Here is a 14,383-nt window from a genome sequence, read left to right as displayed (position 1 = left end):
AGACTTTTTCTACCCCATCACAAATTACTTGAGTGACTTCTTTCCGTAAAGCAGCTCGGCTCTTTCACAGTCGCGACTGAGAGGACAATAAGCAGCTTCTTCCACAGGTCAAATGGATCATAAAGTCCTCAAAACCCCCCAAACTGCACACCATCTGTACCGTCTACAAGTCGCATCGCTCCGTTCAGGACCTTCTGTTGCCCTTCTTAAATTTTTTTGCAGGCTTTTCGACGTCTTCTTAACATTACAACCATGAACCTAATGTAGTTTATCGAGATTAAATAAAAATCTGAAAAATGGAGCATTCACTTGTGTTTTACATTTTTCTTCATTTTCCCATCCACTTCATAATCACGCACCACATTGTGTTCATTTGTCACAGAAAATCCCCAGAAAAATCCGTTGAGGTTTGAGGTTGCATGAGAAGTTCACGGGGTAACAAACGGTTTGTTGGCGAGTTGAATTCTCAGCTAAATCTCCAGATTCTCTCAATATCCAAACTAAACGTTAGCTCGCTAATTATTTCCTATGAAGCTATTTCTCCAGAACGGACTTACAGTGGCAGCAAATCTTTTATGGAGTAAATAGACTGGAGATTTAAATCTAAGATGGTGATTAATTATGCATGGAGGGAAAAAAATGTACACCGTTTTTATTTCCTATAAGTAGTCTAACGAATACAAGTTTTATTTTGTATGTTTTTATTTGGTCATGACTAAATTCAGCTGAACTGTTTGAAATCGTGCTGCACAAAGTGAAGCACTGAGAAGAGCCAGAGTTTAATAGAAATGTTTAAAACTGGTTTTAGATGTCCTGACTTTTAGTCCCTGGTGTGGGCCAAGTTTCAAACACACCCTGCAATTAAATGGGGGGGAAAAAAAGGAAAAAAAAATCAACAATTTCAGTTTCTCCAATAATAAAAATGACCCAATATATGGATAATCAGCAATATATGCATGTGCTTTATGGGCAGAGTTTCATTAATCATTAATGTTATTGCTTGGAGCAGTTTTACACATGAATAACGCCACTGTAATATAAAATACCACTGAGGTTTTTCTGGCTATGAGATGAGAGGAGAATAAAGAGGTTCGGCTATAACGACAGGATATTTGCCAATATCTGACCCAGGCCTCACACACACACGCACACACACCATCATAAATGTAGGCCTGTGTTACACGAATGTTTCAGCGGCACTCTTATTGATACAGATGTATTGGTCATTACGCCGGTTAGATTTGACGTCTCAGCTCCGCCGCAGCCAAAGAAAATAGCAGCATTGCTTTGCTGCAGAAACGTTCCCGTCCGTTTGAAGAGAAGGAGCTGCACTCTGGTCTTTTCAGATCACCGTCTCACATATATTATAATCTGAGGAGTCGTTTTGTAGGTGTTTGACTTCAAACACTCTTCGAAGTGTCAAATTGCAAACATCTCTCCATGGTACTCTACGCCACATTGGACTGGAGCAGGGGTTGTGGGGGGAGGCATCGGATGGAGCTCAACCCCCGACCCCCGCCTTCTTGAGCCCCGTCCTGGATCTCAAGTTTAGTGCTTAGGGCATTGGGATTGGGCAATGGGGGTGGGGTAGACTCTGCAATTGGGTCTTACACACCCCACCCACAAACCCAATCTAGTTCACTTTATGGATGCATATCTACATTCATAGCAGCGTTTAAACAGACTCGAATGCAATCACTATGGGGGGACAGGCTCTCTTATGGCAATGCCCCACTCCACCTGCTCTAGACTGGAGGTGTTGGGGTCGTGTGACCATCTCGAGATATACTTTTTCTAAATCTTATCAGTCTGAATGACAATTTCATCTCTTGAGTAGTCTTGAAAAGTGTGTAAAAGTTTAGGATTTGCTGAAATAATTGGCCAGGTCTGAAGAAGAATGGAAACATATTTTCATTGTATATGGGAAACGTTTGAATTTCCAGACCTCTTTCGATTTCCTACTTAGTAAGGAAATGGAAACACTAAGCAGCTAAATAATAATATGCATAGAGCATCAACACTGCTTTAGCCATGGCTAAGAGTTTGCACCTTAATCTCAGATCTTTCCAACGGTGCATCAGCATCGCCGCTCTGCGTTTAAAACTCTGAACCAGCAGCCGATGAAGAGGGGAAAAATAAATCTAATTTCATCAAGCCAATAAATTCAGTCATACCTTCGATGTTCTGTGGTCATAATCCACAGAAAATATGTTAGAGAAAATATTTTCACTTGGCTCCTGTAATCTGTTGGCCAGGTGATTTTCGTAAATCCCACGGATTCTGTTGGCTCTGGTGGATTTGAGAATTCCCCATGAGGCGATTTGCCTTTCTGCATGAACTAATGATAATATTAAAATGCCTAATAATTTATTGATATGTCCAGTACAGTAAGTTTTTTAACGTCTGATACTTTGATGATTTGTTTTTAGAGGATCGTATGAATTTTTTAAAATATGACAAATCTTCATTAGCCTAATCTCTCTTTTTTTTTTTTTTACATTTTTCATACAACTATTGTGCAATATGAACTGATTCAGTTTCGACAATGTGACTCAATACATGGCTGCATTTATAATAAACTAATATTATTAGTTCCTGATCACCAATAGTTTAACACCAAGAAGTAGTTTTGGTTAATTGAACCGTTTTTTCATTTGTTTCTGCATTTTATGCAAAATTGCATTTTTTGCCTGAAATATTTGTCAAAATTAAACTTTCGAACTTGGATCTTGGTCTCAGAAGAACCGGTCTTGACACACACTTTTACTGGCGTTTCTTATTTATCTGCTTTATTACAGTAGGAATGGTATGATGCTGTTGAGTTTTGAAACATTGCCATAAATCTCTACAGGGAAGTAATATTCACAAAATGTGCTTTCTGACTCTATATCTAGTAATTTGTCCTTGAAAATCCAAGAGTTGCAGATTGTGAAGTGGAAGAATTCGGCCTTCAACACTCTCACAATTGGAAAATATTACTCCAATAACTGGTTTCATAATTTGTGGAACCTACAGATAAGATTGGAGTATCGTTTAATTACCTAAAGGTTCATATTTTGTTATCCAACCTCCAAAAGGTTTTTGGAAAGGGAAAGTCACAAAATCTTTACTTTTTTCTCCTCCCTTTTTCGTGTTTCTTTCAGTTGGAGGCGGAGTTAGCGTTGTGTGAGAAGGAGGAGGCGGAGCTCCAGGAGTACGCCAATCAGGTCCTGCAGCAGATCGCCGACCGGTGCCCAGACATTTTGGAACAAGTCGTCAATGCCTTGGAGGACAGCTGCTGACTGACCTTTGCACACGCACACACCCCCACAGACTGACTGGAAGAACAAATCACACTCGTTTGCATGCAAAAGTCAAACATTGAGCGCGAACGCACGGGGAAAAAAAAAGATTAAATAAAAAATCACATCTCCTGCGAGCCGCCACAATCCTCATGAAACAGAAAGAAAATCAATGTTGAAGAAGTTCAACTGCGCTTTAGTTGTTCTAATTTAAGAGGAATGTTGGAGTTGCATCGCTACAGAAAAATACATTTCCAATCTCAACAAACTGTGCCAGCTGAAGGAAATGACGTCCCTTGGTCAGTTTAAAGTGCTTTATTGGCAGATTAAATCTGAATAGATATATTTTTCTAACTCTTCTTAGAAAGAAAGCACTTCTGCTGCACTGACCATATGTTACACTAACCATCTTGTAAGTCCTGGCTGGTGGCTGCGGTTCCACTCTTGAGAAAATGTTTCCAACCCGAGAAAGAGGCGTAAAAAAAAATAAAATAAAAAGTTATTTGGGCTTGCCAGGCTGCTTCTGATGCTAGACTTGCACGTTGTTGCCACAATTCCTTTGATCAGTTTGAGTGTGTTTATTTCAGCTGCCTTTCGCTATTTGCATCATTTGCTGCTATCTTTTCTAACTTTTAGTCAGTTTTTGTTCCTTTCTCTGCAGATGTTTGATCAAAGATTTCCAAATGTATTCAGTATCTTCTACACCTGTAGGCAACCCTGGTAAGGATTGGTAAAACGCTTCAAAACAAATGAGGTTTTGTTTCTTTGTTTTTTTGCAGTAATATACTTTTTCTGTTCTGCCTTTCGTATTTTGCACATCCCTCTTCTGCTTATTTGACAAAACCCAGTCCTCTAATAAGGCCACAAGGTAGGAGCATCTGGAGATGGAGATTGTTATGGGCGAAAGTTGACTTTGCCAAAAGCTTTGGCTCTTGATAGTGTTAAAATATTATAAAGGCAACTTTTTCTAGCAGAGAAACTACCGGATTTTAGTTAAGTTTTTGTAATTCCAAGCGTTCATGATGCCATGCGGCCTTAACAAGATTTCCAGGGCCTGTGGAGGAGAAAACAGCATCATAGGTTCTTCATGTATTTAATTGTTTCATGGCAAATCTAATAACTGAGCTCTGATGTGGAGCTCAATCAACCCACCAGATTAAACCTGGATTACCTGGTGCCCAAGTTATAGTTATTTAAAAAATTTCAGCCACTTCAAATATTGACAAGATTAAGCATGTAGCTATTTCTGTTATTCCTTATATGTGACTTTTGAAGATCAAAATGCATACGCCTTAATAAAATGTTGTGCTTTTTTGTCTTCTGTTTTTTAACAGCAAATAAGAAAGGCGAGCTTCTGTGTCTTAAAAAAATGACAGTAAAAAAAAGGTTTTATTTAGATTTATTTTCCAGGTAATGTTAATATTTTTTTTGTTTTCCTCTGCTTAAAAATTAGATTTTGCTAAAAGCCGTTTTTATCCTTCTCTACCAGAGGTTCGATTAAATGTGGAAGGTTCTCTAGTTTCTTGTAAATTGTTGTGTAAATTGTCAAGGAGTAAGTTTAATTAACATCACGACGTTTTAGTTTGCCGTTTATCGTCGCTCGTAACGAAAAACCCAAAACAGCAATGAATCTCGCAACAGAACCTTTACTCAAACACTCAGATGTCCTGTAAACGTGGTTCGCATCTGTGAAAACGACATCTTTGGTTTAGTCACGTCGTCCAGACTGAAATCAGGTTGACTTCAAATAATTCCTCAGCATATCTTCCTCATGACCGTCCCTTTAGAGTTCACAAGAGGTCAAATCATTTCTGAAACGTCATTGTTTTTTCTGAGAAGTAAGTGTTATATAAAAATACAGATATATTTTTTCTTGTTTCTTTTAAAAGTGTGCATAAAAGTATTATATCTTGGTTGGTCTGCCTCATATGGTGTCAAACTCCGTTTCTTTTGTCATTTTGTGAATAATTGGATGTTTGTTAGACTTTGTTTCCACCGGGAAGACTTTTCAGAGTTCTTGTTGAGTAACACTGACGGTATTAGCATGGTCCAGAGGTGCAGATTATTTCAAGTTAACATTATTTTCCTTCCTTTGAGTCAGCTGTGTGAGTTTCGAGGCTGTATCTTATCTGTCTTGAGGTTTTCTTTTAAAATGTCACCTGGTTGGACACAAAGCTGGAAGACTTGGATTTATGATGCGTCCTCAAATCTAACTGGTTTTGAAGGTTATGCCTTTTGGACTCTGAGCTGATTTATATACACGAAAGTCAGCCCTTGGCTTCTTAAACGAAACATTTATTGATCCCACAGATTTTATGGATGGTTTAAAAACCCATGTGTGTCTCATTTAAGGAAGAGTCCCAGTCAGATTTGAGCTTGTGTGTAAATTCCTTCTTCTGTTTTCTGTTTTTTTTTTTTACTGATTCTGTCCATTACTGGGAAGGATGCTGACTGCAACTCACTTCGAACTTGTGGCTCAAAAAATCAGAATGTGAGAGAATGAAATAAATTAATGCTTTATCTTCACTTTTGCTTTGTGGTCTGTTCGTTTCTGTAGTTTCGACTCTTTACAGTTTGTTTAGACACAAAACGATAACAGGCTCTGTTTAGTCTGCATGTGGAAGAAGATGGAGGAGGCAAAAGGAAACAAGAGGCTAAAGTCTGCAAGAAAAGGTAAGTGGCATTGTGTTTATAGATAATCTCTCTGGGAATTTTAAAGATTTATTTCAGGCTTTCCTTTTTTTAGGGCGAACTGATAAGTCAAGAAACTAATTCAGCAATTTTTGAAAAGTAGAATTTGAGGCACAACTTCAAAATTGTTGTGTTTTCTTTTTTACATCCTCACATATTTACATAAATCTGTAACTGGTACTTTTTTTGTTGACTTCTTTCACCTCTTTCATTCATCTAAGTAAATATTTGACCGCAGATCATTAAAATTGATTGCTTTCCGACTTGTAAGAATAAAGGACGCAATTTATCTCGAATTACTGAAGCTGAATGTTAGCAGTTTTAATGTGTGTGTGTGTGTGTGTGTGTGCGTGGGTGTGTGTGTGTGTGTGTGTGTGTGTGTGTGTGTGTGTGCATCTAGTCACTGTCCTGTTGGAAGAACCAGTTTGTTTCAGTCATTTGGCCCAAACCGTCGCCTTCAGAGGCTAGTAAATTGGTTGAACCCAGGATTCTCGAACTGCAGGTACGACTGGCAGAACTTCAGTACCGAAAATAAAATAAAAGGTCAAATATAGAGCTAATGAGCTCCAAGAGCTGAACATGTGGGTTATTCAAGCACACTGAATGCTGCTCCGTCAAAATCCAATGAAAATACAAGTGCGCAGTACAAGCTGTACCAGATGATTCCTGACCAGGAGCAGGAGTTTCTACAAACTATCTTAGCTGTTCTCCAGTTGTATATTTGAAAACCGGTGGGATTTGCTAACTGATGTTCTCGGTGACGTGGCCATTTTTCATTATTACTACAACCTAATAACATATTTCTTTCTTTCTGGAACTGTCAAACACTGTAACATTATGTTCACTAAATGAGATTACAGTGGACCCTTGGTATTAGGGAGGGTTACGATCCAAAGCCACCCATGAATACTTAAAAAAGATCCTCATATCTGTAAAAAACCAACTATACCTTTATGTGCATTAATGCAGTTTTCCTTACTTCCTCTCTTAGGGGTAAAGCCAAGGAAAATGAATGAAATGTTTAATTTACAGATAACCAAAGTGGAAACAATCATTGTTTTATCTTTTATATTAGCAATCACAAAGTACTTTTTTTTGTTGTAAGGCAGCCATATTGGATTTTGAGCTCTGAGTTGGTCAGACATATCCAGCTTGTCTAGTTCTTAATAAATATAAAAGGCGGTGGCTGTAAATGTAGATGGAATAATGAAGAAGAAGGATTACCCTCCCTCCCAATTCCCTTTGATTTCACATCAAATCAACAGCTAGGTTTTCAAAACCTGAACTCAGTTTTTGTTTTTTTGTTTTTTAACAGAAAACTCATCCAAAACACATCAGAACTGGTTTTGGTATGGATAAAACATCAAGCTGCTGGAATGACCGCAACCTCAACTCTATTAGAACTTTTATGAACACCAGCACCGTATGTACCGAAGCATAACACTGTATCCTCTCCTCTGGTTTCCACTCGCCTCCTCCATTCGCTCTCTATCTCCTTCCACATGCAGACTAAACGGTGCCTGTTATCTTGTGCAAGTGGTTTATTTTCCTCTCCGCCTACTTCAGGGACACGATTGCATACCGGAGGCCTCTCTCTTTTTCTTTTCTCTTTTTTTCTTTTTTATCTGAACCTGCGTCCTTCAGAAAGGCTTCGCCTCGCAGCAGCTCTTCAGCTCACAGACACACACCGACTCCTGCTGCGCCCTCCGCCAGGACGCCGTCTGACTGTTTGGGTTTGAACCGTGCCGCTGTCCGGTTTCTGGGTGCGCAAACAGATTAATGACACAGAGACGGCCTCCACAAACACACACATTCGTAATGGATGTTTGGTAGACGCTCGCCGAACCAGAAAATGTGGTGCAACAGACCTGACTTTGACCCTCACCTGGCGCTTGACCTCCCGGCTCTGAGTTTCAGGTGAATGTGTTTGTTTCTGTTTTCTCGCACCTCTCTGAGCGCGACTTCCCGACAGTCTGTAAACGTAACACGCGTTTTTCCCGCACATATGGCAACGCTCCCCCCTGTCTGTCTGTGTGCATGCGTTCTGCAGAGACTTCTGCTTTCTCCATCTACAGTCCTAATAAAAGCCAGCGGAGTGAGGCAGAGGGGATGAACAGAGCGACCGGGAGGAGGAGGAGGAGGAAGAGATACGGCTGCATGAGTCGCTGATTTATGTGATGGAGAGAGATAGGTAGAGAAGTGGAGACACACCACACTGAGCAGCAAACATCATTTTATCATCGCCGCTGAAACTCACAACCCGCTGGATTTAACTTTGTGTTAGTCTGCAAAAAAACAAAACAAACATCTGAAGATAAATATTTGCCTACATGAAAGATGTTCTGACTTTCATCCCTGAAGCTTTTGAAAAAGACTTTTCTTTGTCATTTGGTGCCACGTTTTAATGCGTGTCTGCATTAATTTTTAACCAAAGGACTGTTTTTTGTTTTTTTATTATTGTGAAATGTGAATTTTTTCATGTTAAAAAGAGGAATTTGAGAGCTGAGATGAAATAATCAGGTTTATTGAAGTCATTTTAACCACCTGATCCAGAGGACTGATTAAAAAAAATGTCAGAACAAAAGGATTACCAACAGATTCATAAATTTAACCTAGTTTGGTTTAATAATAAAATGGATAAGAGCTTATTAAGATGTTCTCTATTAAGATGCACACTTCACCAAGTTAAATATTTAGATTTCATCCTCTGATACCAATTTATTTACTTGTAGCTTGACTTGCTGATTTAGATTTGCTTTCTAGGAATTATGAAAAATATATTTGTTTATTTAACAATTACATTGCAACAAACGTGGAGCATAACTTTATACGCCAAACAAAATTACACTTTTCCGCTTAAATGCCTTCAACAAACAGACAAATAAGAAAATAATCCAATTTTTCAGTGTTTGACAAAATGATTATCAGTCAGAGAGGATCAGGGGAGAACTCGTGTTTTTGACGGCAGTGCTAAACATTTATGTTACGTTTTTGTAACAAATGTTTACTTGATTTTCGCCCTGCGTTGCTTAAGGCAGCGAAAAAAAAATCTGCTTATGATTCAGATTTAAGAGACTTTAAAACGAACTTTTTTAAGCCGCTTTAATCAGACTATGAATTTGATCAAATGCAACACTTTAAATGCATCGATGAACGACATCATCTGTGGGTTTAGAGCAAAAGCAAATAAGAAAATGAAAATCAGAGGAGTCTGGACTGAAATAGATCATTTTAAAGACAGAACGTGCAAGAGTATTATTTCTGCACCCAAAGAGACATTTTTTTTATGCCCTAGCATTAAAATGATTCTACAAACTCATTGTGTGAAAAGTAAGGAGAACGCCTTACGGTGTCTTTCAACGTTGCTGCTCAGTAGAATGTTTTTTGCTGATACTCCACAGGATCAACCCAGTCAAAATCCACGTCTTTAGAGGGGAGATTTTGCCTGCTGCTGTATTTTACGTTGAACTCAGATGAAACTGCTGTACAGCGTGTGGGATGTGATGCACAGAATTACTGCCAAACAGAAGTTGTGTTTGTTTTATCCTGCTGGGAGCACCATATGGGAGGAGCTTCCCGCTGCTCTGAGTTACTGCACATTGGAAACTTTGCAGTAGCTGAAACTTGGCTTTTAATTATCCAGATCCAGTAAAAAAGAAAAAAGAAAAACAGAACTGTAACAATCCTACTTTTTTTTTTATTTAGACACACAAAAACTCATGCCTTTCTTTACAGAGTCAAGATGACAACAGATATTTGTTTTCCACGTTACAGAGGCGCTCGGCGTGTCGTCGTTTCGACCTTGTCTTCTCGTATCCGGTGGACGCGTTCGCCGGTTTTCAGGTGGTTTCAATCATCACATCAAACATGGACTGAAAAGAAAAAAGAGGAAGAAGGTGATGGAGGGAAAGCAAAACAAACAACTTACAGCACAATGAATTAAAATGATGATTGATTATCACGGCCATGGTTTGGTTTGCTAATTTCTAGAGTAAGCCAATTGCTGCAGTCGTGGATGAGTGACCCAAAGAGAACGGGAAGGAGGAGGCTCTTTAAGGGGAAATAAAAACAACATCAATGGAGTCAGGCAGCTAAATCAAGCTGTTAGCCGCCGACAGACCAAACATCCTCCAACACTGATGACATTTTCCCTTTCTGTCGTTCCAGTTCTGTCACTTTTCTGGTTTTGAACCACAAAGCGACGGAGGCCAGACGGATTCAGGCTCACTGATGTGGGCAGAGAAACTCACCTTTGAACCTTCTGCTGGCAGGTTTTCAGTCCAAGCTGTCGGAAATTTAGATTGACTTCGAATCCGGCTCATCTGGCGAGTTTTTACCTTCTGCAGACAGGGACGGATTAGGAAGCAACCGGCTTTGTGAAAGTCCAACAGAAACACAACGACCATAAAACCACGGCAGGAATAATTTGTATTTTTTCACTGAAAGGTTCCAAGTTGTCAGATGCCCTTAATGTGTTTTTTTTTTCTTCTTTTGCTTTGATTTGATATATTTCTGCTCATTTGAATCAAATTGATGTAGCATTTTGAGAAGAAAAATAGTTTCCTTTGGATGTAATCTGAATTTTATTTATTACTTTGTGTCTTTTTCTTACATTGTGTGTTTCACCAAGGAACTTTGCGTACAAGTCATTTTGCACATAGTGCCAGACGGTTTTTTTTTTCTTTTTGCGGTGTCCCTGGAAAAGACGAGTTAAAAAGCTTTAAAATAAATTAATATTTTACTGCAGTGGAATAACTTCCAACTGAGAAATTTAGAATAATCCACTGTGTGTAATTAGAGTGCAGCACTTAATCTTCCTTAACTTTTCAGGAGCTAGGTGCAAACAGAAAGTGAGAGCATTGCAGCGTTTCTCTAAATCCTTCGGAGTCTTGTGTTTTTCACTGGTGCTCCTCTGCTCACGTCACCCTCAGGACTGAGACGACGGTGGAAGAAGTTTTCTGGCTCAGAGACCGAATAACGGGGCTCATTTTCATCTTAGAGGCAGAACAGGTTCAGATTTCAGAGCTCGTGGTATTTCTAGAGGTTCCCAGGGCTCTTTGGAGGGGAAACAGGCCCACAGCATCACAGGTCACCCACCATACTTAACAGGGCTTCTACATATCATGTCTGTTGGCTGCTAGCTCAATCTTAGCCTCATGTTTACACTTTTTATGGTAAGGAAAACCTTATTATAGTTTTTATTCCCTGAGAAATAAAAAGTCACAGATCACTAATGAGTTCTTAGAAACTGACTATATTGAAGTAAAGTAAAAAGAAAAGTGCTTTAGTTAGAGTTTGACTTTTTTTCTTCACTGACTAAACGCAGTCAGATTTATCTAAAGCTTTCAGCTTGACATTAGTTTAAGACAATAAAAGTGTGTTTTAAGGGATTTTACTGATTTTAACAGGCGTGAACAGAAGCATTTTCCTCAGTTGGCACTTTAGGTCTTGTTTTTGGTCTGTTTTTATGTCTTTGTACCTTTATTATGTATTGATTTAAAGATTTTTTTGTGTATTTTTGTTTTTAGCATCTTTAATTTTGCTTTAAAAAAGCTCTATTTGAACATGTCTCACTGTTACTCCTGTACATTTTGTCTCTTTCTGGGATATAAGTGATGTTTCTTGGCTGTCAGGCCCTTTGACCTCTTCACTCTTTCCTTGCTGCTCACTTGTGTGACGCTGAAAAGAAAATGGACTTGCCTGTAAAATATGTGAGCCACATATTGTAGAGATAAAACAGTGTGACAATATAACAACAGTATGTGTCAAATAAAGAAGAAATGTTTCCATTTCTTCTGTCAGCGAGATAGGAGTTATAGAAAACGTATCATCTTAATGAATATCAAGTTCTGGTCAGTTCTGGATTATTAGAGGTTTGTTTTGGAAAAATTATATAGATGGGGAGAAAGAGCTGGACTGAGTTTAGATTCAGAAGTAGCTACATATGCACAGATCATGGTGTCTTATTCTAGGTCTGACCTAATAGTTCAGATTTTCACTTATTCTGATTCCAGATGCTTGTATTTCAACAAAATTTAAAGCTAAAGTTAACCAGTCAGGCAGACAAAGTCCTTCTGAGATAAATTATTGTGTAATACAAACACTAAATACCAAAATCAAGAGATGCGCTGATTAAGCTTTCTATGGCTAATAAAGTTATTTGTTATTTTCTTTGAGGTCTGATCTGCTGATTCACAATTTTTATTCCAGAGTGTGCCGGACTGAAAGGACTCTGGCACATTAAAGAGAAACAAAATGTTCAAATACACCATGAGCTAAAATGCATTTATCTGTTTGGTCATACTTATGTGATTTATTACAAATAGTTATTTTGCGTTTTTATGTTTGTCTCCATTTATGGTGGCCCATAGCAGATCTCTGGAAGTTGTAAATCATACATTAACGTACAGTATCTATCTATATTTTAATATAGTGCTTGCATGGCACTAAGCACTGTGAGGTGCCAAACCCATTGACTGTACATGAAAATAGTTGTAAAAACCTATTTGGGTTCAACTGACCAACTTTCTGCTATTCTTTGAGGCGCCCCTCGGACCACTGCCGCCCTGGGTGGAGAGCCACATCACCTGTAGCAAAAATATCAAGTAACGATTGAGGGTGTAAGCCTAAAGTTTACATCAAAAATGCTTTTAAAGTAACAGTCAAAAATTTGACAAAACAAGTGACGTCTTTACAAAACTGCAGCAGCAGCTTCCAAATATTATCACAAGAGTACAGTAGAGTAAAAACGCTCTCTGCAGTCGTTTCCCCGTCTCTCCCTCCCAAAAATAAGCAAACGTATTTCGCGACTATACACTTCCGGTCTGTACAGTAAGACTTGATTAACTGTAATCCTGCTGCAGCTGCGCAGCATCTCACAGGTGAGTCTCATTAAGCGGCTCGCCAGCAGCTGACTGTAGGATATTTTCTTAGCGGTCGTTTCTTTATTAGGAGAAATTTGATAACTTAAAAACGTTCCGGTCTCCTCCTCCTCCTCTGCATCCTTATTTACCACTTTCCCTGGTGTCTCTCTGGACAGACTGGGAGCAGAGGACAGCTGTGGAGGAAAGTCCACGCTAGAGCTCGGTGGTTTCTCTCCACTCCCTCTTCTGTGTCTGCAGCTCCAACTTCTCGCTCTGTTTTCGTGCGCGTAAAAACTTTGGCGAGCCGCGGTCTCCTCCTCTCCTCCGCGCGTAGTTCTCTGGGAAGTGCTTTGAAAACTTGTGGAGAAATCTCACTTCACTTCTCCCACCTGTTGCTGAAACGGACGGAGCAGAGAACAGGACTCTATCCCTCCGGGACAACTTGGGGACTGACCCGGACCAGGGTCCACGGTTCACGCAGCAGCAGCAGCTGCCGCCTGGACACCCCCACCGCCTCCTGCACCGCCTCATAAAAACGGCCGCTTTTGTGACCAAGAGGAGGACTTTAGACATCGAGGAGTGAAAGGAAAGGAAGGAAGGGGTCCAGAAAGTGACACTTGAAGGAATCTGTGTGCGTCTAGTTTAAAAAAAAAAACAGCCTGAAAAACATCGCTGAGTGTGAAGTTTCCAACCGGACAGACAGACTTCAACACCTCGGATGGTGGAAGGAGATTTTTTTCCCTCAGCAGAGTTGAGCAGCAATTCTTCTCCAGAGAAGAAGAAGAAGAGAAGGTAGGAAGTGTCTTTTTGCCTTATTTTATTAATAATGTTTGAGGAAACTCGTTTAGAACTTTGGCTCGTTTCTATTTTGCTTCACACTTTCCCAACTTTTCCTGATGTTTGTTCTAAAGCTGATTGTCCAGAAACCAGGGGCGAGTCTAGAAAACTTTCAAACGGGCGGCCTGGTGCTGGTGTTGGGGGGCCGGGTGGGCGCTGGTGGGCTTGGGGGATACTCTGAATGACAAAAATAAAACAACTTTTGTTTCAGGGATTCCAACAGTCAGTTGGTGCTTTTTATAGTTGCTCACCACCCAGGGCATTGTCGTTTTAGGGGGCGGTACAAACACTGGGTTCACCATACTGACGTTCTGAAATAAGCTCTCGCCTCCAATTGGAACTGCTTTTCTTCAGTTTATTACATTTTGCCTGAAATAAAGTTTAAAAACATAATTACAGGTCATGATGTCATTCACCAATTAGCATATGGACTATGTCGGGATGCAGTGTTTGCAACCTGCAGGCTTATTTACATCTGTTCAGTTATCCTCTGTTCTTTCCAGATGTAAATGTCTAAAACTGATGTCGTTTGCCGGAAAACAAAGTCTAAAATTTTGACTAGTAACTGCAGACACTACGTGGCCACTTGTTGCTTGTCTTCAGTGTTTTTAAATTTTTTTTGTGGTTTGAACTGACAAAATAATCTCTCACGTTTTGACAGCAACATGCCAGCAGAGTTTATCTGAAATTCTGAATAAAAATGAGCCCTGC

The 14,383-nt window shown here is 39.5% G+C and overlaps 2 protein-coding genes and 1 long non-coding RNA gene across 11 annotated transcripts in view; 2 read left to right on the top strand and 1 right to left on the bottom strand.

Moving 5' to 3' along the window:
• Positions 1-5,807, top strand: part of LOC102216858 (ELKS/Rab6-interacting/CAST family member 1-like) — a 124,011-nt gene extending 118,204 nt beyond the window's left edge. For all 9 annotated transcript variants that reach the window (XM_005807422.3, XM_023350076.1, XM_023350072.1 and 6 more), the window contains one exon: positions 3,144-5,807. In XM_005807422.3, the coding sequence (XP_005807479.1) occupies positions 3,144-3,281 (138 nt within the window). In that variant the 3' untranslated portion in view covers positions 3,282-5,807. The remainder of the gene's footprint in view (positions 1-3,143) is intronic.
• A 3,112-nt stretch (positions 5,808-8,919) lies between these two features.
• LOC111611834 lies at positions 8,920-13,118 on the bottom strand. Its single transcript, XR_002754264.1, has 4 exons — positions 12,985-13,118; positions 12,494-12,559; positions 10,223-10,312; positions 8,920-9,844 (listed from the first exon to the last, which is right to left on the bottom strand). It is a non-coding gene; the product is annotated as an uncharacterized LOC111611834 (long non-coding RNA).
• The window catches only part of LOC102238407 (protein Wnt-5b), a 75,175-nt gene continuing 73,823 nt past the window's right edge, over positions 13,032-14,383 (top strand). The window contains exon 1 of the mRNA XM_023350156.1: positions 13,032-13,627. The gene's annotated coding sequence lies outside the window, so the exon portion shown is untranslated. The remainder of the gene's footprint in view (positions 13,628-14,383) is intronic.

This window comes from Xiphophorus maculatus, chromosome 17, assembly GCF_002775205.1.
Source record: "Xiphophorus maculatus strain JP 163 A chromosome 17, X_maculatus-5.0-male, whole genome shotgun sequence".
NCBI classification, from domain to species: domain Eukaryota; kingdom Metazoa; phylum Chordata; class Actinopteri; order Cyprinodontiformes; family Poeciliidae; genus Xiphophorus; species Xiphophorus maculatus.
Note: the sequence above shows the minus strand (reverse complement) of the source record. Positions and strands in the feature narration are given on the sequence as shown.